Source organism: Cygnus atratus, chromosome 14 (genome assembly GCF_013377495.2).
Source record: "Cygnus atratus isolate AKBS03 ecotype Queensland, Australia chromosome 14, CAtr_DNAZoo_HiC_assembly, whole genome shotgun sequence".
NCBI lineage: Eukaryota > Metazoa > Chordata > Aves > Anseriformes > Anatidae > Cygnus > Cygnus atratus.
This window is the reverse complement of record NC_066375.1, coordinates 19,656,430-19,680,465: the sequence shown is the minus strand read 5'-3', so window position 1 is coordinate 19,680,465 and position 24,036 is coordinate 19,656,430. Positions and strand designations below refer to the sequence as shown.

Here is a 24,036-nt window from a genome sequence, read left to right as displayed (position 1 = left end):
AAACTCTTCTAAATTGGCCATGGTTTGGTGGTGGGGCAGGGATCTGTGGAACCAGCTGACCTCCAGTGGTCTGTGCCAACCTACACTGAATCTGTGATTCGTGTAGGTGAATGTGAACTGTTGCTGGCAGTCACCTGCTTAGGGATTTTGTGGCATATTGTATTTGTCCTTATGAGGCAGCATTTCTAGATTTCACAGTGCAGACATGGACAACAGAGTAGTAGTAAGTTGTACTGATTTTAGCTACTTAGAAGTATGATTGGTTGCAAAACAAATGTTCAGACCTATTTAGTAATATCTGCTTCCCAGAGTTCAATGAGTAGGCCTTTTTACCACAGCTAAAACTAGTTCTGAAATTGATGGTAAATACTCTGCTCGGATTGAAAAAGTCCAAGTAAAATGTTGGCCTCATCAGCAAACTCGTGTTGGTTTCCATCAGACAGGGGGGGGTGCTGTTTTGAATACATGTATATTACTGGGGGGCTCTGATAATTTTCTACTTTTATCACTGTATCTTGTCTTTTCCCAACTTCTTACCTCTCCAAGTTGTTGTTTTGAAGAAGAAAAAGTCTTTACATAGTGAGCAAATGTTTATTAGCTTTAATGGGCCTGTTACATCTGATAAAGATATAATACGCAGTGCATGTTTTTCTGAGTGTGAGAATATATGTCACAATTTTTGATATATTGCTTTTATTTTTGGAGCTCTGAGCAGAGCCAGAATGTGATGCCAAATATGCTGCTGCAGCAAGTCATTAGTCAAGTGCCTGTTTTATTCTGCATGGGAGGATGTTATCTGGCTGCATTCCAGAAAGTATTGATGTATAGTAGCTTGTTCCCATTCATAAGGCAGAGTGCCTTACATTGAGGACATCAACAGCACTGAAAAAAAGGCACATGGAATAGCTAAAAACATACTCATGCAGCCACGTATCACTGGGAAGAATATACAAGCCAAGGTTGATAGTGATATTGTCAAGAGTGGGAATTCTGACGTATTAGTGATTCCAGTGCATGTTTATACATAACCCAGTTCACAAACTCCTTCAGGATTTTTTGTGTGTAGGTGGTTAGGGTTGTCCACCCATGTGCAATTAATTAAGAATTTAAAGTCTTGCTCAATGGAAGGCATGAGAATCAAGTGATGTATTTCTTAAGTCATCAAACTGTGCCAAAACATTTGGGTATTTGCCTGAAGGCAAGTGAGTTTCTTATTTTCCACACCTTAAGAAAAATCAAAGGACTTTTTCTGTAAAATTGAAGGTATCAAGCTGGGACAGATCCCAGCTGAACATTTCACGTGTTATTCTAGAAAGTCAAAAAAACAAAGAAACAAACAACAACAACAGAAACAATCTGCAAAGGCTAGAGCTGATCTGTATTGTTTTTCTTTGTATCTTCTGATATCTTTAAGATAAATTGCAATGTTGTGATATCCACTGTTGTGCAGCTACCTTGTGAATCCTTTTGTCTTGGTGTCACACCATTGCTCAATGACTTGATTCTTCCTTCACAGAGATATGCAAAATAGACACTAACAGCTTAACGTGAAGCATTGAATGAACTGGAAAGTGTGTATTGAATAGGTCTTATTTTAAATTGCCTTCTGTTTTATATTTCAAGATGTAATTTCCAGGTGGTTTGCACTTTGAAATTCTGTCACACAGAAGTCAGTCAAACTGAAATATTCGAGGAAGTTTCTTCTAACATTGCTGAATGTCTCAGAGCAAAGGTAGAGGACATACGTTGATTTTGCCTTCATTAAAAATACTATGATTTTTATAAGAGAGAAGCTACAACTTATGAAGAGGGAAAAACTGAAAGCCAATATGGAAGGATGGGTGGATGTGAAGCATTTGGAACTGAAATCTTAGTATGCGTTCTCTCACAAAACCCGTAATTAAATGTAAGCCTTTTTTCCCTTTTGATGTTAGGAAGTGCCTGCTTACCCACCTCTAATGGTGGGAGCACATAGAGGATAGCAAGCTCCTACTGCAACCTATTAGTGCCTCATTAAGTACATCAACTATTTGTAAAGCATTCTTTAAGATGAGGAGCACCCACAAAAAGCCCTGAAGGGAATTAGTCAGTCTGTGTTCAGTGCAGATTTATGGGGGTGTGGTAGGTAAAATCTAAAGTCCCATGCTGAATGATGAGTACAAATAGAAAGCTGGAGGTACTGCCCATTTCCAGAGAATGGTGAGTAAGACAGGGGTCTAGTAAAAGACATATTTTGTGATCCTATAATTAACGAGTGTCATACAATAGGATCCACAGGAATACACTTAATTCCATCATGATTTTAGTTCTGCAACTTTGGTTTTGCAGTCTGAAGGCTTTGAGGGCAACTTTGTGCCTTTTGCAGGCCAACTGAGTGTCGTTGTTAAATTTATAAGGTTTCCAGATTATTTGCAGCTCAACAAGGAGAGGAATTTAAAAAGAGAAGCATGAGGATTAACTGACACATCAACTATTATTTTCTTGAGCAGATAGAATACATTAGGAAATATATGTATATGGAGACACCCTAGTGAATATGTGGTGTGATAGTAACACCTTTTTCTACAAATGTGAGCTGCTCAGAGATGGGAGACTGTGACAATTTCTAGAGCAGACGTTCAGAGGTGCTGTATCAGGTCCCAGGAAATAGATAACCAAAGATTGTAGCCAACTTTACGTCTCAGAGTGCAGCCATCTTACAATTAACTTGCTTTCTGCAGAAGAAATGGGAGTTTCAAACCGTGCTTTGTTGTTGGCACAGAAAGGCATATTCCCCACAGACAGGCGTATTTCTGCACCATCTTGTTGGCACAGAAAGGCATATTCCCCTAAGACAATAGATCAGTATTGGCTTTGTCGGGATACTTGTACATTAACCTGAGTATTTCTGTGTGAAAACTAGTGTGACTCAAAGTTAATACAGGGTTTCAATGATTGGTTTCAATGGTGCCAGGGTTTCACCCAAGATATCTGAAGAACTGAAAGGTCCCACTAATTCTGAACACTGTACCAACAGTATCAGAGAGAAACCTCAAAGACCTCAAGATATGTCAGCCTGGTTTCAGTTGCAAACCTCCTGACCACAAAGGCCAATGAATGTCAATGTACCCTTAGACTGCAAAAGAAGCAATCATTTCTCAGCTTGCAGAAGAGGGTTCTGCACCACATGTCACTTTCCAGTGTTGTCCTGTACAGTTTTACAGGCCATGAATTTGGTAGCATTGGTCAGTTCATATAAGAAAAGATATTACGTCTCCCTGCAGACGTTGCCTCAGAAGCAGTGTAAATATTCTGGTAAAGTCACATGTCATATTAACCATTCATCTTAAAAGATCACAAGTAAACCAAATTTTCTTTTTGCAGATGCATTTATTAGCTTCTATGAAAAACAAGCATGTCATGAAGTTAATTTAATTCTTGCATTTATAGCAGAAATAAGAAGTATACAAAATATTAATAAATACTAGCAGCACTTGTAGCTAGATTATCAACAGTTTTCTGAAATATCAGATACTTCCCATGTTTCAATGTTTAAAGACTTTAAATCACCACCCATTTCTAAGACTGGAAAAAAAAGGAAGCATGGTCACAATGGAAATTTCTCTTAATTTCAGTGATTCTGTATCAGGGATTGAGGCCTAAATCCTCCAAGATATTTGAAAGTACTTTGCCCTCCTGAACGTCACAGTTTAGGTTGTTTGACAGAAATGTACACGCTTCAACACATGCTTCTGCTTTTTTCCAGACCTGGGGACTTACACTGTAAGCAGTTCAGAACTAGGACTTGATTTTTTTTCCTAAGGTTCTGTGAAGACACCTAGCACATCTTGCAGTACTAGGGAAGCAATTTCAAAATTAACTATAGAAATCTGTATTCTAATATTCTAACTTTACTTAGATGCTTAACATTCATCTGTAAAACCAGTTACCAATTGCTCTCTGAAATATCAGATACGCTGCAGTTAGACTTTTAAATAATTTAAGTTGCCTTTGGTTTCCATTGCAAATTCATGACTACTTGTGCCTTCTTGTTGTGCCTGTAGCATAGCAGGTCTGAGTGAATTTTGTTATCAGAAAACTCCACTGTAAGAGATGCACTGGCTAGACATGGGCCACCGAATAAAAGCCCTCTAATGATCACAAGCATGAAAGAAAAATAGTTTTATTTAGGAGGTGTTATATTCAGCTACTGGCTGCCATTTACTTTCATGGTCATGGAAGGTGGCAGCAGGACTCCTAACAACAGCTTTGGAATGAATGAATGCAGCCACCTTGAAGCTGCCTCCCTGCCAACTACTGGCACTCCCATCACTCCTACTGCAGCTTGGGCTCAGCTGCAAGTGTAGGGCTTCAGGAATGGTTGATCTCTCATGCAACAACCATTTTCAGTGTTGACCAGCTTGATCATCAACATGATGTAAGCACAAACAGCTGACAAAATACAGCAGGTAACATTTCCAGGACTCTGAACTTGCAGTTCCTTCTTCTAAAATATTAACTGTCAGATTGGAAGATGAAGATAGCCCAGATACATGATACATAGCTGCCTCATGCAGCCAAGACTTTCTATGCTGATGTATTTCAACAAAATAAATAATAATAAATAATTAAATACTTAAATAATTAAATACATAAATAATTAATTAAATAAATAGACAATTAAAAAACAATAAACAGTTCATTCTGTAAGTTACTTTCCATATCAATTAAAAGGTGAAGCACTTTTACTAGCAGCTGCCATCATCTGACAATGCTATTCATATCAAGAAAATAATAAATAGATAAATAAATAAATGCAATACAATAATATGCAGAACCTACAATAATAGCTGACAGCAATGCATCAAAATACTACACATGTTAATATAACATGATGTATGCTAGAGGTGATATTCATCTATTATGAAAAAAGATATGTCGTGGCTTCTTAATAATCTCAAATGCAGATTTTTCTTCTAGTTATGCTTATTTACTTGTCCTAATTCATCCTTTGCTTTCTTTAGGAGCATTGTGCTCCTAGGATCTCTTACTGGTTATCTGTAAAATAAGAGAAAGGAAATTTACAAAGGAATTATCTTCATTTTCCCCAGACCTAGATTTTTAGCCCGTTTCTCAATAAAGCTTTGCTGGTCTGAGCTATCTAGTGAAACACCACCCCTCAATTTCTCTAAAAAACTCAGAACCAGATAATGCAGGTCTCAGAAGTTCCCCTGTCTGCCAGGGATTAGGAATTCACCTTCACTATTGAGAGCACCTGTCCAGCTATGGCCCCCTGCTCCTCCAGTAGAGGCTCTGTAGGGCTTACCTGCAAAGTGAAGACCACTCACTCCAGGATGAGTTGTAATAGCGATCCCTGGCCTTCACAGAGATCTTGTCTTTTGGCCCAATCACTGGAATCTGAATAGACTGCTCATCAGTGTCATAATCCTATGAACAGAGCACAGCTCCATCAGTAAGGGTCATACAGTAAAGTGCCAGACAGACCGCAATAAGCACGTGTAACTCAAAAAACTACTGGTGCTCTGTTGTTTCAAAGGCACCATCTCATAGATGTCGAAGTCATGAGAGCTGTAAGAACTTTAGTCTCAGCAGAAACAAACTAAACCTGCCACTTTCTATTGAAGCTAATGATGTAAAGTGATCCAAACCCCAAAGTGAAACCGTCACTAAGACAAAGGGGTTTTTTGTCTATCACAGTTTTTCTCTTTTTTTCTTCTTGCCCACAGAGGGAACCATAATAGCCAGAAGTTGCTGATTTTCAGTATTGTTGAGACTTCCACTGAAGACTCGTGGCAGATACAAGTAGCGCTCTGTGGACTGGCCAGTTTCTCTACCTAAGGGATTGCACAATGCATCCCTGCTAAAATCAAGGAATCAGCACTAGGTAAATGGCTCCATCTGCTGGTAAAAGCTTGCTTATTTTTTTCATATATAAAACGACATCCTTTAGTGTCCTTGGTTTAATCAGTTGTCAGACTGTAATGATTACATTTGTTCACTTTTCGGATTGCTCAACCAAGGCGGAGCAGCCCTGCAGTTAAGGACGTGCACTATGGTCAGCTGGTCTAAGCACTTCTTTCCAGTTTTGCTGTTGATGTCTTTGCCAACCTAGACAAATCACCATACTGCTGTTCTGTGTCCTTTAGCGTAACCACAAGCATTAGCAACAGAAGCAAACCCATTTTGTTATTTCAAGCTAATATGGATTAGTAATATTTAGTTAAAAATTAACTAACAACTGGAACGTGAGAGCCAAAGACTGTAGTTTTCATCAGTCTCCACAGAAATGCTTCCAAATGAGTCATTGATTCCTTGCTTGTAATGCAACTAAAAAGTCAGTCTGAGCTGCTCAGGTACTAACAACATACAAGGAACTCAGTGCAACAGATCCTAGGCTTATTGAAATTGGGATTTTCCCACATCAGGACCCACACAGCCTACTAATGAGTTAGTAGATACTTTTCTCATGCTAATATGGCTATGCAATGCTGGACAGGATTTTATCTCCCCAGTTACATCAGGTTGCATCCACCCCTGAGTGTTGCCTGGATCTTACTGCTCATTGAACTGGGAAGGAGGTCATTTTCTTCCAAAACAGAACCTTGCCACATATGGGGCTCAGCACCTTTTATTTATTTATTTATTTATTTATTTAAACTGCATGTCAAAGCAGGAAAATCATGTATCAAATGTTTATCTCTACCTGCTTTTCTTGTTTCTTTCTACGTTCAACTTTGACCTTGAAAGTCAAAGGGAAGTAGGTCTTTGGTGTGCTCCATGTTCTGGGATACGTCCAGGTCACTGTTCCATTTGTGCCTGCATACTGACATTGGGGTGGATCAGGTTTTACTGCAAGAGAAAACATAGAATGTATTAATTCACATTAGCAGCATAATATCACATGTTAATGCACTACTGTTGATTAGTTTTATATGAACCAGCTTTTGGAGCCTCCGTTAAATTAAGACAGGAGTTGGCATGATGTGTAAGAACTGCCTTGTATGCTTCTTATGGAGAATTAACAACACTCCCTGAGACTTTCTGGGTGAGATTGTTCTTTTTTTTTTGCCTGGAGGAATGTAGAGGGCTCTGTTAGTGACAGATGGTTATCTTTAACCCTTGCTGATTGCTAAGGCACTTAGTAAAACATCTGTTTCTTTAGGATGCTGCTTCATTTTCCTGTGCCCTGTGCCATCATGGTCATAGTTGGTCCTCTTACTTCCTGTCAGTTTCTGTTAGCCTGCCCTGGATGTCCATCTGTGAGAATGGATCAAGAGTAAGGCATACCTGGCATTAACCATTATCAGAGTTAAATCTGCATTTCTCAGTGCAGAGCCTGCTGGGTTATTGGTTATTCTCTGACTTCTCCCTCATGCCCTATCCTAAACATATCTAATAGAGTAGGCTACAGAAACTTCTGGCAGATGTGGGGGAGAGAGGGTTGAAGGTCACAAGCTATGGGTATGTTGCTTCTTCACTTCCTCATCTTCTTCCAGACTGCAGTTATGATTTGTTTTCCCCTGTTCCTGTAACTGGAGGCTTGATACAGATTTACAGTAGAAGAGGGCAGGGATTCCCATGCTTGGTTCAGTCAGCTACCATTGTGAGTTCCACTACCAACAGCAAGAATAAAGCTAAGAATTGATGGTGATTTCTGGTTTACTCACTGATATCTCTAATGAAGAAGCTGCTAGTGTAGTTCTCATATTCCACCTCATCAATGACCTCCAGGAACATCTCAATTGGCTGGTGCTCTTCAGCAAATTGACAGTAGTTTTCTTTCTGGCACTGGGCTGTGTATTCAGTCACTGATTTATCAGTGTGAGCTACAGGGCTGCTGCAGGTGACATCTCCATGAGAGCTGAATATGAGACAGAAAAGAAAAAAAAATGGAAATGCTGGTTTCTTCTGAGAATTTTGTTGCCATAATGATACTATGCAATTGTTAAGATGATGTGTTGCTGTTGCATCTATCACTCTATGTCTGCACTTCAGTTACTGCAGAAACAGTTCAGTGGGAACATTTTTACATTTTTAGTGCTATATGTTACACCTAAAAAAATCACAAAAGCCCCCAGCACCACCACCTTATAGGCAGAAATTTGTGTTTAAACCTAAACCAGGATATCTCCTTTTCTAATTACCACTGCACTGTGACAAGCTCTAGTAACTAACTGTGTTCCTCAGCCCTTTCCAAAACCCTGCTGGAAGAAGTAGGTCAAGGTTAAATTATTCCATTGTGAAACAAATAAAAGATGCCATCTCTAAAGTACTTCCTGAGTCTTGGTCTATTTTTGCATTCAGCAAAATAAACACTTTACAGTTGTTTCCTCTTTAACAAACTGAAATGACCTTTGCCCAAGCACTCCATGTTTTGGAGAAACCCTCAAGAGTAGTGGGAGGTAGGAAATCCCCACAAGGTTCCCCTCACATATTTCCCTCGCAGGTTTCTGCAGTGTTCCTCAACAGAGACTTGGCAGTGGACATGTGGCTTTTGCAGTGGGTGCAGCCTCCTACTCCCTTAATTCCACTGGATCTGCTGCAAAGGGACTCAGTGCTATGATTGTTTCTCCTTTTGGCTCAACTTCCTCTCTCTCCCCTTCATGAACTGCTTTTGCTATTGCTTAAGTTATTCTGTGGCTGTACTGCAGCAGCTCTAACAGTCCAGTGGGGGTTACTCCATTTTCAATTCTTATTAATTTCTGAGCAACTTCCATGCCCTTATCAGTTAAGTTAGTCTCAGTGACATCTCAAAACATTTTACAGATGTTGAGACTCTGAAAGTGGGACTCCTCCCCTTCTATGTGCCTTCAATAGCCTACAGTCCAGGATCTCCTACAAAGAGTAATATCAAGGGCTCTTCTGGCCTTGCTATGAGGTGGCTAAGGAAAGTACAAGCTTTTACCCTTTAAGACTTCTGATTGTGAACTTCACATTTGGACTCTCATTTTCTGTCATCCATGAACACATGAAAATTCCAGAGTAGTTCTTTGCCTCACATTTTAAAAACGTCCTGTTTGGCTCTAGATGGACAAAGAAAGATAACAGTCAAAAAAGACAGAAAACAGTTCAACAGATTCCTGTCTCCTTTGGCAGGTGGTGGGTATGCAGGCAGACACAATTTCATGCTGCCCATTAGGGCACCTCCAGCTAAAAAGCCATACATCCGCAGTTAGAGGCCGAAGGCTGGTTTACATAGCACCTCATTAACCATATCTACGTGGCTGTTGATGGGAGCTAGAACACACAAGCTGTTGCAGAGAGCTGTCAGTAAGTGATTTATATAGACAAATATATTGTTCCTTTCACAGAGAAACAGTGCAGCTATTCAGTTGGAAAACCTCTGTATTCGTTACCCAGCGCATGAGAGTGCAGGCAGTGGATAATCTCATGACTTCACACACGGGATAACCTCATGACTTTGCACACTGGGGCACTCGGTGGAAATGCCTCCAGTGTGGAAGTGGATGAGGCCTCAGTACAGGTGTGTGTTCTCTCTGCTGCCCACCACTGCAGACTCTCAGCAGCTCTGTGTTATACCCTGGATATAGTTGACTGGCAGGTCAGTCTACAGAATCTGATATGTGGGTCATGGAGCCAGGGAAAAAAAACTTGGAAATTGGTAAGTTTCTGGCCCTACAGTGAGGGACTGCATGCTGAGAGATAAATCATAGAATCACAGAATCATAGAATGGCTTGGGTTGGAAGGGGCCTTAAAGATCACCCAGTTCCAACTCCCCCTGCCATGGGCAGGGATGCCATCCACTAGATCAGGTTGCCCAGGGCCTTGTCCAACCTGATCTTGAACACCTCCAGGGATGGGACATCCACAGCTTTTCTGGGCAACATGTTTCAGTGCCTCACCACCCTCTGTGTGAGGAATTTCCTCCTAACCTCTAGTCTAAATCTCCCCTCTTTTAGTTTAAAACCATTCTCTCGTCCTATCATTATCTGCCCGAGCAAAAAGTTGTCCTCCATCTTTTTTATAAGCCCCCTTTGAATTAGTGAGTTTCATTGCAAAAATGCAAAATATCACAGGCCTGTTCCAGTGAATTAGTCATGAATAGAGAAGCCCAAATGACAGCACTTAAAATCTAGATCAGCCCCTGGTTCTGTCAAATCACGTAGCCCTGGCTTTCCAGTGATTTGTTTGTTAGAGGCAGACCCTCTCCTGAGTGCTGGGTCTGTGAGATGGAGGAAAAGCAAATCAGTTGTTTCCCCACCTGAAAAGCAGTGGCATAGTATTGATGTTATCCCATATATTTTATACCAGTGTTATCACTCCATCCTATGAGTCTAGAGAGTCCTAAATTAAGCCCATAACAACAGATTCCTATGCTGCTCATCAGTAGTGCCATGCACAAACATGCAGAAAGTCATCATCTCCCTTTCACTGTCACAGTGTTTGGAGAGGACACATTTTAAAGTGCACATTTCTCACACATTTCTCAAGAGAGCTCCCTCTGCTCTTCATAAAAGTGCAATGCACAAAGCTGACCAAGATACACCACATCATCCCATGAACATACCTTTATAACTTTTCAGAATTGACCTTATCATTTGCCCGTTGGAGTCTATTTTACTTATGAGGAAGAAATCGTAGCTGACAACTTCATGGGTATTAGCTGTCAGACAGGTGTAGTTGCCAGCATCCGGGAACTCTTTCACTTCAGCAATCAGAGTCCTTCCAGTTCCTTTCAGTTCTGTGCCCTTTTTCCAGTAAACTGGCAGTGCTTCATCGGATGTGTTACAGGTGAGCTCCAATTTTTTAGCTGGTGTCTCATCATTCCACTCAGATTCTATGACATACACTTGTGGAGATTGCAGAAAAAGACATGTTAGCAGCTATTCATATTTAACAGTGTGGTAACTGAGCTCAGGCCCTTTTTCAGCTCTGCTCTCCAGGAAACTGCTAACAAATCCCTGACTTTCTTTAGATCCCCACTGTCATCTGGAGATCTTCACTAGAAGGAGAGGTTTGACTTAGAAAATCTATCTAGAACCTGCTGGACAGTAGGGATGACATTTTCATTGAAGAAATGATTTTTCCTGTGTTCCCAGAGAATCTTACAGCAGTTTATAACCACGGGAAGGAGGCAGGTACCTTTCTTTTAAAGGTGAGGATGCCAGGACATGCTGAGCCCAGATATTCTTCCTGCACGTGGCCCTTGGCTTTTGCTCACAGAAGGGCATGTAATAGCCCTCAGTACTATGGTGCTTGGCTCCACCATAGGACCTCCTCAGTGTCAAAGGTCTGTGAGTGAATAATGGGAAGGAGAGGAGTTCTAGGTAAGTGGTTTGTATATGCGTGTAGCTAATGTTGTTTTCCATTTTCTACAGGGAACAATCTTTACTTGTAACACTCTGGTCCAAATGGAGCAATTATTAAGAGACGGGATCTCTGAGCTACAGCAGAGGAAAGAGGACTGCAACAAGGACATGAAGTCTTCTAAATGCCATCTTGTAATTCTGCAGTGCCCTGCTGGTCTATCTAAATTAGTAAACACACCACATAAAATAATTCAGAATAATTCCACTAAAGGAATATTATCTTGTCTCTTTGCTATGGTTTCACATGGGAAGTGAAGTAGTAGTCAGGCTGGCTGAAGATTTTCACCTGCACTTCTGTGTGGCAGCAGTTCTCAAATTTAATTGCTATTGCTCAGACATACTACTACTACTGTCATAGGCTCCCCAACCATAATCCGTGCTCTCAGAGACGCTTCTACAGGCAAGAAGAGGCAAAAATTTGTTGCTCAGTGTGTCAACAACCACAGCAAGCACTCAGCTCAGGAAACCAGAGTTCCAGTGAGCAATAAGACCTTTTCACCAGGACATTTCACTACCAAAATAAGAGCTTTAAGACTTTACCACTGAGAAGAAACAGTAAGAAATACATGTCAAATGCTAAATCTTAAGTGACAGAAAGCATGCAACTCTAGGAACTTAGTGAACTGCTTATGGATATTTGAAGCATAGGTAAGATAAATCTCAGAGTTCAAACACAAAGATAAAAAAGTATGTTCTCAATACTGTGATAAACATTTCTGCGATTTTCAGCACAGGGGATATTGCTCAGGGAACCCATAAGATAAATAATTTTTTAACATAAAGATACTGCGAAAAGTAATTATTTTTTTACAGTCAGATTGAGAATGCTTTTTTCATGGTGATTAGGGTCCTTTTTGGATAATCACAATGAAGACAGCCTGAATTATAACACTACGCTGGATGATTAAAAGCAGCAAGTTACCTTAAGGGAGGCTGTAGAGAGGTGGGGGTTGGTCTGTTCTCCCACGTGCCTGGTGACAGGACGAGGGGGAATGGGTGAAAGTTGCGACAGGGGAGTTTTAGGTTGGATGTTAGGAAGTACTTCTTTACCGAAAGGGTTATTAAGCATTGGAACGGGCTGCCCAGGGAGGTGGTGGAGTCACCATCCCTGGAGGTCTTTAAAAGACGTTTAGATGTAGAGCTTAGCGATATGGTTTAGTGGAGGACTTAGTGTTAGGTCGGAGGTTGGACTCGATGATCTTGAGGTCTCTTCCAACCTAGAAATCTGTGTCTGTGTCTGTGTCTGATTATCCGAATTTAGTGAAATTTTCTGGTGAGTAAATTATTTAAAAGATTTGTTTATTACTGACCCTCTATTCATTTACAAATGGATTTGCATTTAATTTATTCACCAGAAAAGCTGGATAAACTATTTCTAAGTTCTAAGATTTTTTCTTTTTTTCTGTGAGATCCTTTTTTTGAGAATTAATTCTTTGCTGTTTGCTTGTGGGCTGTACATAAGTCACAAGATACTGTTTCTGCTTCTGGACTGCATGACTGAAACTTTTGAAACAAGAGAACAGGGAATAGGGAATAAGACAGTTTCTAATGCAAATATTCAGATGAATAGCTATTGTATGAGACAATATTTTAGGACTTCTAAATATGTCTTCCATTAATACCGATTAGTTGGCTAGCTATTCACAATCAAATAGAAAGAACCTTGGCCTAGGAAACTACAGTTAACAACTCAATGCTTGTGCACACAAGTGTAACTATGAAACACACTTGTGACCTACACTCAGCTGTAGGTCTCGGTAAGTGAAGACTTCTTACCGTTCTCTCTCAGTTTCCACTGGGCTTCCAAAAGGGCAGCAAAGGAAAGTAATGAAAGTATGGCAAATAGTAGGTGAGACATCTGCAGGGAAAACATAAATTACTTAACTTCATTTAGGATTCTTGAGTGTGTACTGAAATTCAGCTCAGAGCTGAATAAGAAGACAGATTCAGCTCCAGTGAACTAAGAAACATTATTCCATTCTAAGAATTCTGAGACTATATCAAAATTGCATAGCAGGTGTGCACTGGACTTCAAGGCAAGATTTTGATCTGCTAGTTATTCATACCATGAACCAGTTTGTGAGAGAAGAAATCAAGGAACTCAGAGGCAATTGTATGCATAAGTCTTGGCCTTTATCTGGTCAAGAGCTCAGAAGCATTCCCAAGTCCCTAACTTAAATATTCCTCAGGCAAGAAAAGCTCTACTGATGCCAGTGAGGCGACTTGCATGAATAAGGAATTGGACCAAAGGATTAATGGACATAAATTCCAATCCTACAAAGCTTTTAAATACATTCCTTGGTTTAAGCATGTCAATAGTCCTATTAAAAGAAAAGAAAAAAAAAAGGATTGTGAATAAGATGAAGCAGCAGCTGAAGTATTTTTCTGGACTGTAGTCTTTACCATCGCTGTGAGAACAAGTGACAGCAGTGTCAATAATGCAGTGTAAAGCTGGCTTCAATACTGACTAACTGGTCCTACACCTAGTATCCATCTGAGGCTGCACAGCCTGATTTATCTTGCAAGCAATTTCAGGCAAAATTCCTTCTGAAATAAGTGCCACAGCTGTATTTTCAGAAATGGCAAGATATGCATATGGCTGTCATTGTGTTCATTTGAGACATGTATACATATCTCACGTGAGACTATACAGATGTATATAAAAATATGTTACATAATGTAACATTATATGTTACATTAATGTTACATAATTATATATACAATATATACATTATATATATACATATATACATACATATATATACATTATATGTTACAATAATGTTACATAATTATATAATGTTAATATATAATGTTACATAAATATAGTGAATCTGTATTTCCTATTCAATATAAAAATAATCATGTTCTAGATCCCACATAAAATTCTTTGTCCTGAATTCAGAATGAGCTAGAGCCCTTCATGAAACAAAAACACTATTTGCCAAATACTGTAATAACCACCAGAAACATAAAAGAAAAACTTAAACAGTTATTTAGGTACACTTTCAGGCATTTTTCCTTTAACTGGAGAGTAAACGAAATGAACAGGAATGACTTAGACTTAGTCTAATGACTTAGAAAAAGAGATAGGTGAATATATCTTTCAAAGTCTATTCTGACTATCAGTGGAAGTCTGATTGTGTGTAAAAAAGACAAAATTAGGTGCTTTTTTTTTTTTTCCAAGCAGTTTCATTTCACAAACAAGTCTTTTGCAATGGAAGGGGAGTAATCCTCATGATTTCTTCTCATGTTCCATGAAACATTTTCATCTGTGTTTATGGAGTTTGTGTGTATTTGTATGTGCACCAAATCTGTTACTCACTGACAGCTCCTGCTATTATTAGCAGTCTTAGCAAGATTAACTTGATCGGAAGTCAGCTGTTTCTGGGCCAATATCAAAGAAAGCAATGCCATCTGATTTTGTATGCCACACAGCACAGCTATTAATGGGACCAGAAGCTATGAGGATAGTGTCCTGAGAGAGTATCCAAGAGAGGAACCAGCTCACATTGCATCTGAACTCAGAGAGAGGCAGAAGCCTTGGTCAAAAACCAGCTACTGTCAGGCAGCCTGTCAGCAGTATATTGCTTCATTAGAAGGTAAACATTCTTGGCTCCTGATTTTCTACTGTAAGCAGGTTTATCTGTAATTTTTGAAAGAAAAATACCTTTTGCATCTTTCTGAAAGATGATGATTTCTTTCACTGCCACATGGCATTCATCACTATGCTTCATAAAACTGATAACTGAAATATCAATTAAAAACTTGGAGGGAGGGGAAGGGGATAAAAAAGGCTTTCTTTTTAATACCAACTAATAAATAAAAAAATTCTGTCTGATTTTAAGAAGAAGCTTCACAATTCACGTTTCTGATGAAAAAAGTTAACTTCCGTCTAAAACTATCTTCCCCCCCAACTCACAATTTTGTTGAAAAATTAATCAGAAATAAACTCTGTTTCTGAACATCAGTAATCAGTACAGTTGCCTGAGGACTTCATAGCTGAGGACAGCGTACCAACGTCATGTGCTCCCTGTGATCCAGAGCATGAGGTGCTATAAATCAACACAGATTCCCTCACTGAGAATTGCAGAGTAATTTATGGCAGAAAGTAATTTATGTCCCCTGAACCAGCCCCAGCTCAAGGCAGGGCCAAGCCAATGGTGTTGCATTTTTTTAAAACAGAGAACAGCCTAATCATAAATATATATCTATCTATAAACACACTCCGTTAATGAATATTGGTAACATAGAAATGATCATTAATTTATAACATTAGCTATTCTCTTAGATAATAATTCTACTAGCTGTGTACATATATACAACATACATTTAACTTCAGGCACATTTAAGTATTGTTCTGAGAAAAATGTCATGACAAGTATTCAAATACACTTACAAATTTTTTTTAAGTTTTCTTTAGTTTCATCTGAAGTCTGCTAGTGCCAGGCTTATGTTGCCCCAGTGTTAAAGAAGAAAGGAATTCTTACCTTTTCCCGCGACGCCTGTTAGTTGAAGTTGTCAGGCAGGTTGGTTTTGTGATCTGAAGGAAGCAAAGTGCTGGCTCCCTTATAAATACTTGTAAACTCTGAAAGGAAAGGGATGCTCCGTTTCACCGCAATACCACAGAATTGCAACACGGGACTTGAGTTCCTTTTTTACATAGTGGCAGAGCTAATGCAAAAAAAAAAAAAAGTTTGGGACTCCCAGGTAAACTTTAAAGAGGAAATGAGATTATGAGATTGTTACAATGACCTTTATGGGATGCCAGAGGCATTTCCTTTCCTGCTCGATTTTCTGTCTCTCTCATCTCATCATCTGGGGAAGAGTAAATACAGACTAAGTAAACTTCCAAAACTGTCTGATGGGAAATATATTATGAAGACAGAAAGAGAAAGTTAAATAAACTAAATCTATTACTACCTGGTAAGCACTAAAGAGATAATTACATGAATTAAAATCCCAGCTACCACATCAGTCAGAAGTAGAGTTAAGGGAAAATCTTTTTTTAATTGCTGTTTTAGAATTGCATTTATTCTAAAAATTGAGACTTAGGTCAACCAAAATATAAACAAATAGTTCTGTCTGGGAGATAAAAACCTGAAATTGCCACATTATTTTATGTTGGCAGCTTTTAACTAAAACCTATTGTTTTTTCTTTACAAATTGATGTTCTTTTTTGACCTGTACTAAACCATAAGAAAAGCCCCATATATAGCATATACTTTGAAAATGAGGAAAAAAGTTTATTTTATTATTATTATTTTTTGTTGTTGTTGTTACAGAAAATGATTCACTTTCTTTTTCAGGCAGAACAAAACTGAGTTGTTCTTCTAGCCCTATTCCAAACCTGAATAATAAGACTAACAAGTTATAAGCAAGAAGAAATACATTCCTTATGAAAGCACAAAAATGCTTTGAAATTCAACTTGACATGCTTTAAGAATTCGTAAGGAGACAGAGCTCTAGCCTGTGTACTTTCTAGGGACAGCAGTATTCCCACATCCCAACGCAAATTAGCAGTGAGACAAATTTACAAACCCAGCAGTTCCCAGGGCATGAAGTTCCTATTCATTGTCACGCATTTGGGAAGCACAATAGCAGAGGGGGTGGCAGGCTCTTATTTGGAGGAGGGTACTTTCAGGACTCTTTACCTGTGCTGAAGGCCTTACACAAATGTGCAGTATTGCAGGTGGAACCCCTACCTCTCTTTAGCCATCCTCTTCAAAGAAGCCCTGCTCGAGACAGATCACATACACCCTTGGCAGCTGAGCTTTAACTCCCTCCCATCTGACAAAGCACGTAACAAAAGCCTTGCAATGGCACTCAGAAGGGCCTAACAACTTCCCTGCTGAGCCCGGTGTATCTATCCTGTTACTCAAGTCAGCCCCACACTCTCCTTTGCTAGAGATCACAGCCAGAGCAAAGAGCAGAGTGAGAAGGCTGCAGGCTGCGAGTACAGCTTTCTCAGTCAGGCATGAAATGATGGCTTTGTCATGGAGAAAAACTGCTCCATTCCCGTAAGTTATGCTGAATGTGGATCAAAGTAGTTTATTGGTTTATGCATGGCACAGAATTGACCAGCAACCAATGAACTATGCATTCAAGATCATATCAATAATACAACAGGTAAGTCAGAGTACTAGATGTTTCCAAAATGTTAATTAATACCTATACATCTCCACCCTTCTGTAACTTATCTCAAAAAGCTCTAATTCCCCCCCCACACGCATACACGAGGTCACACATGCACACATTGGAAGGAAGTGTGGGTTACAAACACATACCATCTTTGGGAGTGCATGTTCACCTCCTTACCTCCTGGGTGCTCCAGCTCTGTGCTGCTTCCTACAGTCTGCTAAGGCACATGCTGGTGAGAAAGCACCTCAGAAGTTCACACAAGCTTATTCAAAATGTTTGTCCCTATGTGTTACACCTTATACCATCACTCCAGTAGCTGGCATGCTGGCTACTCATGGTGCCTGAAGGGGAGGATGCTCAGTCAGGCCTAGGCAGAGATCATGATCCCAGCGGAGTTACCTGGGGCAGTGCTGAACCAGGTATTGGCTGATGGTCTGCTTCTATCCCATGATCTCTGTTGCATGTGTCTCAGATTGTCAATTCTTTTATACTTCATCTCTTTGTAATTCCTGGGTTATTAATCTGGCTGATCCTTGTCTTCCTCTCTTAAACGAGCATTGGAGACAAATGTCTTCTCAGCCAGTTTTAGGCCCTCCATTCCCATATACTGTTTATCTTCCTGCTCCTATCTTAACAGCTGTTGTTATCCAGGCCACTCTGCCAAAGGTGAGCCATGCAGACACCACCACTTCTGCTGTTGTTGATTCAGCTGTTCAGAAAGACAAAATGGAAGTCTGAGAAAGCAAGTTGACAAAGATGTGGCAGAAACAGCTGCGGCACAGGCAAATGAAGGGCATTTAAACTGTTCCAGGTAACAAAATTGTCTCCTGACTACCCTTGAAATACTTCTCAGAAGGAGACTGGGCTATGCACCATATTCCCATTCATCTGCTTCTCCTTCCAGAGGAAAACCTGTTACAAGGGCAGGGAGGAAGCCCCAGTGTGCTTCTACACCTCCAGTGCAGACATTCAGCAGACCAAGACTACAGGATGCCCCACAGAGCATACTTTGTGCATCAGCATCCAGGAACCAGGACTGAGGGGTGAACAGTGACGCACATTTCCCCTGATAGACTCAGCCTACCTGCAGCCTCCATGAAGCGCTTCAGGCAGCTTTCCTTCCACAAATGAAAACAACCCCAGGCTCAGTCAAGGTTAGGCAACACTGTTCCCATTTAAGACCATTTCCAAAACTCACTAGTGATAACACACAAGTTTAACAGTAGGCCAGCAATGCTCAGGAATACTGGAGAGCAGGCTTCAGTCACTGAGCAGATAAATATGTGCACAAATAACTTTACATACATGTTGTCTAGTTCCTTCTCAACCCTTATTAACTTGCCTGTTTGCTTATATGAGCCATGTATTACGGCTTTTCTTTTTTGACTGAAATGTCACTACTGCTTCGCTTGAACATCTGCCCAGCCTGGTGGCAGTCTTTAAATGCCTGCTGAGTTCTGAAGCATGAATAGTTAACGATCGATCATAAACAAGTACACATAAACAAGTACACCTTCAGTCCACATGACTGCCTTTGCTTAGCTACTGCTACAGGACAAACGGAGTAATGCAGTACCCAAGCTTTATGTCAAGAATCCTAGACGGCAGTTATGAAGTACAGACACATCTGTGTGGAACTTCCATGATAAGATAGCTTGCTATGATCCATCAGAATGGAATTTTTAAATATTAAAACACAGAGATTGTGAAAATATCTTTTGATGACAGTCTGGTTTTCCATTATGAGCTCATACATTCTTATGGGGAAATTTGGAGGACAGCAGTTTCTCTCCCATCATTTTATCCTACTTCCCCTATGACACTGAACGAGAGAATGGTGGAAACCCTATGTCCACGTTTTGATTTCCTCTACTGCAATGGAAATACTCCCTTTTGGCAGAAATGGCCTTTCTGAAAATGGTTTTCCTTTCTTTTGAAGGACAGATGATTTTTGCTTTGTCAAATTGCACACTTATTTCATCGCAATCCAGAAAAAAAAAAAAAAGAAAAAAAAGAAAGTGTAACATTAGTAAAAGGAAGATTTGTATAAACTGTAAAATCAATATGATTCCTCTTCATGGAATTTCCTTTAGCATCCGGCTAGTTTTGCATGGAGGTCAATTTGTTTTATCAGCTCAAATTTATTACAGAAATTATTAACGTAGTAGCTGTGAGAAGGGAACTCTGTTCTATTTACATAATTCATTACACAGTGGTTTATGTGACTTCATCAGGAAAAACAGCATATCATTAACTTATCAATGACCTTCCCTAAAAAACCTCCAGTACCAAGCTACTACTACATGTAATAACTGGACTAAGATCAAGCCTTCACAGAAATGGAAAATAATAGAAGGAAAAAATACATTCCACTTCTATTAAAAATACTAATAATATAAAAAAAAAAATCTCAGCTTTATACAACAGTGGTTCATTTGTATTATGTTGCATCTAGAACAACCATCCAAGAGCATAGAATCACGGAATATTCTGGGTTGGAAGGGACCTGCAAGGATCATTGAGCCCAACTCCTGACTCCACACAGGACTACCTTAAAGTTAATCCATGTGCCAGGTATCTCTCCTTAGATGGAGAGGTTAATAAGGTGTTTACTTCATTTGTGCTCCAAGCTGGTAGGCAATCCACTACCTTCAAAGTAGAAATTGCACAATAGTGTTACTGTGTCCTCATCTAATTAGTTGGCCACCATCACGCTAATGTAGCTACTCAAGTTTCCAGTTAGAGCTAATTCTTGTTTGATGTAGTGCTGGATTTAGATATAAAATACAAGTACATAAACAGCACTAGCTGGTGCTAAAGAAGGGAAGTGTAAAAGAGCAGCTTTCACCTCTTAAGTGCTATTCCCCCACTAAATTCACATCTGTCCAGTCGACACACAGCTCACAACATGCCATGTGTCTCTACGTAGACTCCGTTTATACATACAACCTGTACTTAGAGACAATTCTCGCCTCAAATGAAACATATTAAAAGTAAAAAAAAAGAATGCGGGGAAGGAGATAGAACTATCATGAGGAAGGATTAAAAAAAAAAAGCAAGAAGAGACATTTTGACATTTCAAAAGTGATTTAAGAATGAATCCCATTTACTACAGTAAATGATTGCATGGAGTCAATGGGATTTTGGTACCTATGTCCACAATATGCTTTTGCAAATCTTCATAGTCACTCATAAAATATGGGGCAGAGATAAAAAAGAATCTCATCTCTGTAAGATTTGCTGCAGAACTATAGATACTGGTCCTCTTTAATACAGGAAAGCACAAAAGTTCCTCCCTCAGAGCATGCATATAAAAACAGTTCACTGCTTTTCAGTGGAGTAATGCAATGCTTCCTATTACACCAGTCTGCTGTTTCTGTCATAAATCTGTTGTTTACATTTAATAAATCTGATATGCTACACTCTATGCTAACACTAGGATTTAGATGCATGTTGGTCACTGTAAGTGAGGTTCACTCATTTCTTGAGTGTAATGTTGTAACTGTTTGAAATCCACTGTCACCATTGCTTCGGCCAGGATATAGTGGTGGAGGTGGGGGAAATAACATATCAAACAGAAAGTAAGGGGAAAAACCCAGCAGTAACTAATTGACTTAAATTCAAACAGCATTTTTTGTTTGTCAGGCAACTTCTGTGCACAGGAGGCAGGACACTTGTGGTTGGTTGTGTTTTTTTTTTTATTTGTTTTTGATTTTTTTTTTGCCATTCTAAAATTGCATATAGCGTTATTTCTTCAGGCATTCATAGTAAGTTAGTAATAGGCAAAGATAAAATCCTTGGGCAACAAATTTATTAGCTGAGTACAAGCCCAGATAACCTGATGACATGTTTATCTTTTTTATTACACTAATAGGAATTTCAGTTCATTTAAGAAATGACAGAGACAAGGAAAGGTGGGTAGATGAATAGAGAACTAGATCAATTGATCGATCAATCAGTCTCATTTTTTAGAGCCAGTGATTGTTAGCAATGGGTATGTGATGGGATCAGACAGTGTTTTAAAACCCAGAACTGCACTACTGGACTGGGATCAACAAGTCTCCAGGAAACAGTTACAGCCTTTCTAACTGCTTGACTAACATTCAGTCAGCAAAGAACCTATTGAGAAATTAAACTCAGTTTTGGAATTGTATTAATCATTTAAAATTCATCAACTACTTTTCTTAGACATTAATTGATTTTCTCATATGAAGTACATCTATTTAATTATACATCATTACAACAGGCATTTATTAATAGATAGGAACACCTGTACAGCAAGTGATGTCATGCTTTTAACACATACTTAAGACAAAGTGTTCAGTGAGTGACTTTAAACAAAATGCAAACAGAGTAGAAAAGAAATGCAAAGGTTAAGCATGCTGCTGAAAGAGAAGGAAATTGGTTATAACAACACCTTGCAGGTATTTTATATTTCAGGGTTCTTTATGCTTTAATTTTTGTGGAATTACAGGGAATATTCTATTTTTAACTACTCACCTTCTGTTTAATAGCACAGTATTTGAAGGACAGCTTATAATTTTTTATCATATTTCATCAGCCCTAAGAATACATTTTGGCACAGAGATTTGCAAAGCAGCCTTTGATGTCTCAGAGGTAACAATATGAAACAAATAATAAGCTGTAAGTAGCATGAGATATTCTCCTTTAATTTAGTATAAGCTTGTTATGTCCCTATGGCCCTTGTGATATCAAAGGGCCTTATGGGCTGCACATGAAGCACAAGATGAAGGACTGCTGCTTTCGCATTGGCTAGCATAGGCCAAGCTAAGTGATCTGCAGCCGTGGTAAAGGGAAGAGCTGGGGGAAAAAAAAGTGCTGGTTGTTTCGTCCTATTTTTGGGGGAAAGGGAAAATTGCCGAAGGTAATGAAAGGCACTTTGAACCTCTCCAACCTTTTGGCAGTATATTGCAAAAACTTGAGGGAGTTGTCAGCATTATGTGGGACCTGGCACTAGAACATCTCAAACAACGCCTGAAGCGTCAGGAGGATGATAGCAGGTAAAAATTCTTTGCCCTTCCTAATAGTAAGAAACCTGGACATAAAGGTAATGCTTCTTTGTGTCAGAGGAAAAGAGGAAAACAGGTCTTTCTACAGAGGTGGCCCAAGACTTTTGAATGAAACATTCCAGGAAGTCAGAAAACATCATTGCCTTCTGCTCCAAATGCACCTGTCTGTAAAGAGCAAACAAACCCCTCCTTCTTTCCCTGCTAATCTGCACACACTCCCTTCTCTGGGGTAAACAATGTGTGCTATATACAAGCACATTGCTCAGATACCATGCTGTTATCATGGCACTAATGAGAGGAGAGGAAAGTAGAGCAGAGGAGGTATTCTTGCACCTAGCTGCATCGACTATGGCTATGTTTACGTGGGATTTCACAACCTGACTTGAACCCCTCTTAAGAGGGCATATAGCTCAGACTTGGCACTGTGCTAACTTCTGCCCTACGACTTCTGATAAAGTTCAGGGTCCTAGCAAAGCATACGGACCTCTGTGTATGAAATACTGTACCGACAGTACTTCAGTGGTACTCTTAGTGCACGTAAGTCAGTACAAAGTGCAATCATTATGAAATATACTTCTCTCATCAGCATTTATTGCTATTTTGAAGAGGAAGGTGGACATAGGTTAAGGTATTCAGGCATATACCTTGAAGAAAAGTGAAGTCATGACAAGTGGCTATTTTGCTTAGTAATTATTATGTATATATTATTTATGCTAAAGCCTAGAGGCTCAAACTGAGAACATGGCCCTATCTTATAAGGGATTCCAGGAGTTCATAGTAAGATTCAGTGCCCTGTTATGAAATAGGCATCCTGTTGCATCATTAATAATCTGTCAGAAAATTCCAGGTTCCTGGAGGTTGTGAAAATATATTTCAAATTATGTAATAAGAGCTTCAACACCACCTATGACTGTTAACAAATGAGGTCATACAAGACCTATTTGGAAAGCAAAGATGTTTCACAAATGAACCACTGAAGCATCCCTCAATGTCTGAAAGTCAAAGGAAATTTCTGAAATGACTTCAGTAGTTGTTTTGTGATATGACATTAGCTCCCGTAACTTGTGTGAATGTTAGTTTTACTGAAGTCATGTTGTAATAAATGGGACTACAGTATTACCAACCCAAAGTGCTAAAAATTCAGGAGCCTTGACATGTGATGGTTTCTAGCAACTACAGTAGAATAGAGAAAAGAGGGGGACTGCTGGACTGGCAAATCCTCCCTTCTGTTACGTACCAGCTAATGGAAAAAAGGTGCTAGGAGGGGCTACCACCCCACTGGCCTTCCTCAGTTCCCAGATGTAACTACTCCAAGAAGTTATTTTTTAAATAAGGTTTTCTGTCTTCTGCTGGTATTGTTTTTAGCGCTCAGGGTGGAGCCAGGTTATGCTCTTCAGATATTCTTTGCAACCACAACAGCCAGAAGCTGTGATTTTAGTAAAAAACGGAAGCTGAGAATTCAATCTCATGTGTTATCATCTAAATCTAAGCTTTAAGATTAGCTGTCACGTTAAGAAATAAGTTCCTGTAGAAG

General features: G+C 39.4%; 1 protein-coding gene across 1 annotated transcript; it reads right to left on the bottom strand.

Moving 5' to 3' along the window:
• Positions 1 to 5,301: 5,301 nt before the first annotated feature.
• IL12B (interleukin 12B) lies at positions 5,302 to 15,953 on the bottom strand. Its single transcript, XM_035563965.1, has 7 exons — positions 15,822 to 15,953; positions 13,108 to 13,189; positions 10,530 to 10,811; positions 8,906 to 9,023; positions 7,668 to 7,861; positions 6,704 to 6,849; positions 5,302 to 5,427 (listed from the first exon to the last, which is right to left on the bottom strand). The coding sequence occupies exons 2-7, from the start codon at positions 13,187 to 13,189 to the stop codon at positions 5,302 to 5,304; spliced, it is 948 nt and encodes a 315-aa protein (XP_035419858.1). The 5' UTR covers positions 15,822 to 15,953.
• Positions 15,954 to 24,036: the final 8,083 nt, after the last annotated feature.

Bases quoted from the DNA above. Each gene is read 5' to 3' on its own strand.
- IL12B (XM_035563965.1), bottom strand. From the start codon at position 13,189: ATGTCTCACCTACTATTTGCCATACTTTCATTACTTTCCTTTGCTGCC. The intron at 9,024-10,529 runs GTATGTTCATGG...TTGTCCATCTAG, and splicing joins AATTCTGAAAAGTTATAAAG to AGCCAAACAGGACGTTTTTA. The intron at 7,862-8,905 runs GTAAAAGCTTGT...TCTCATATTCAG, and splicing joins ACAATCAGAAGTCTTAAAGG to CTCTCATGGAGATGTCACCT.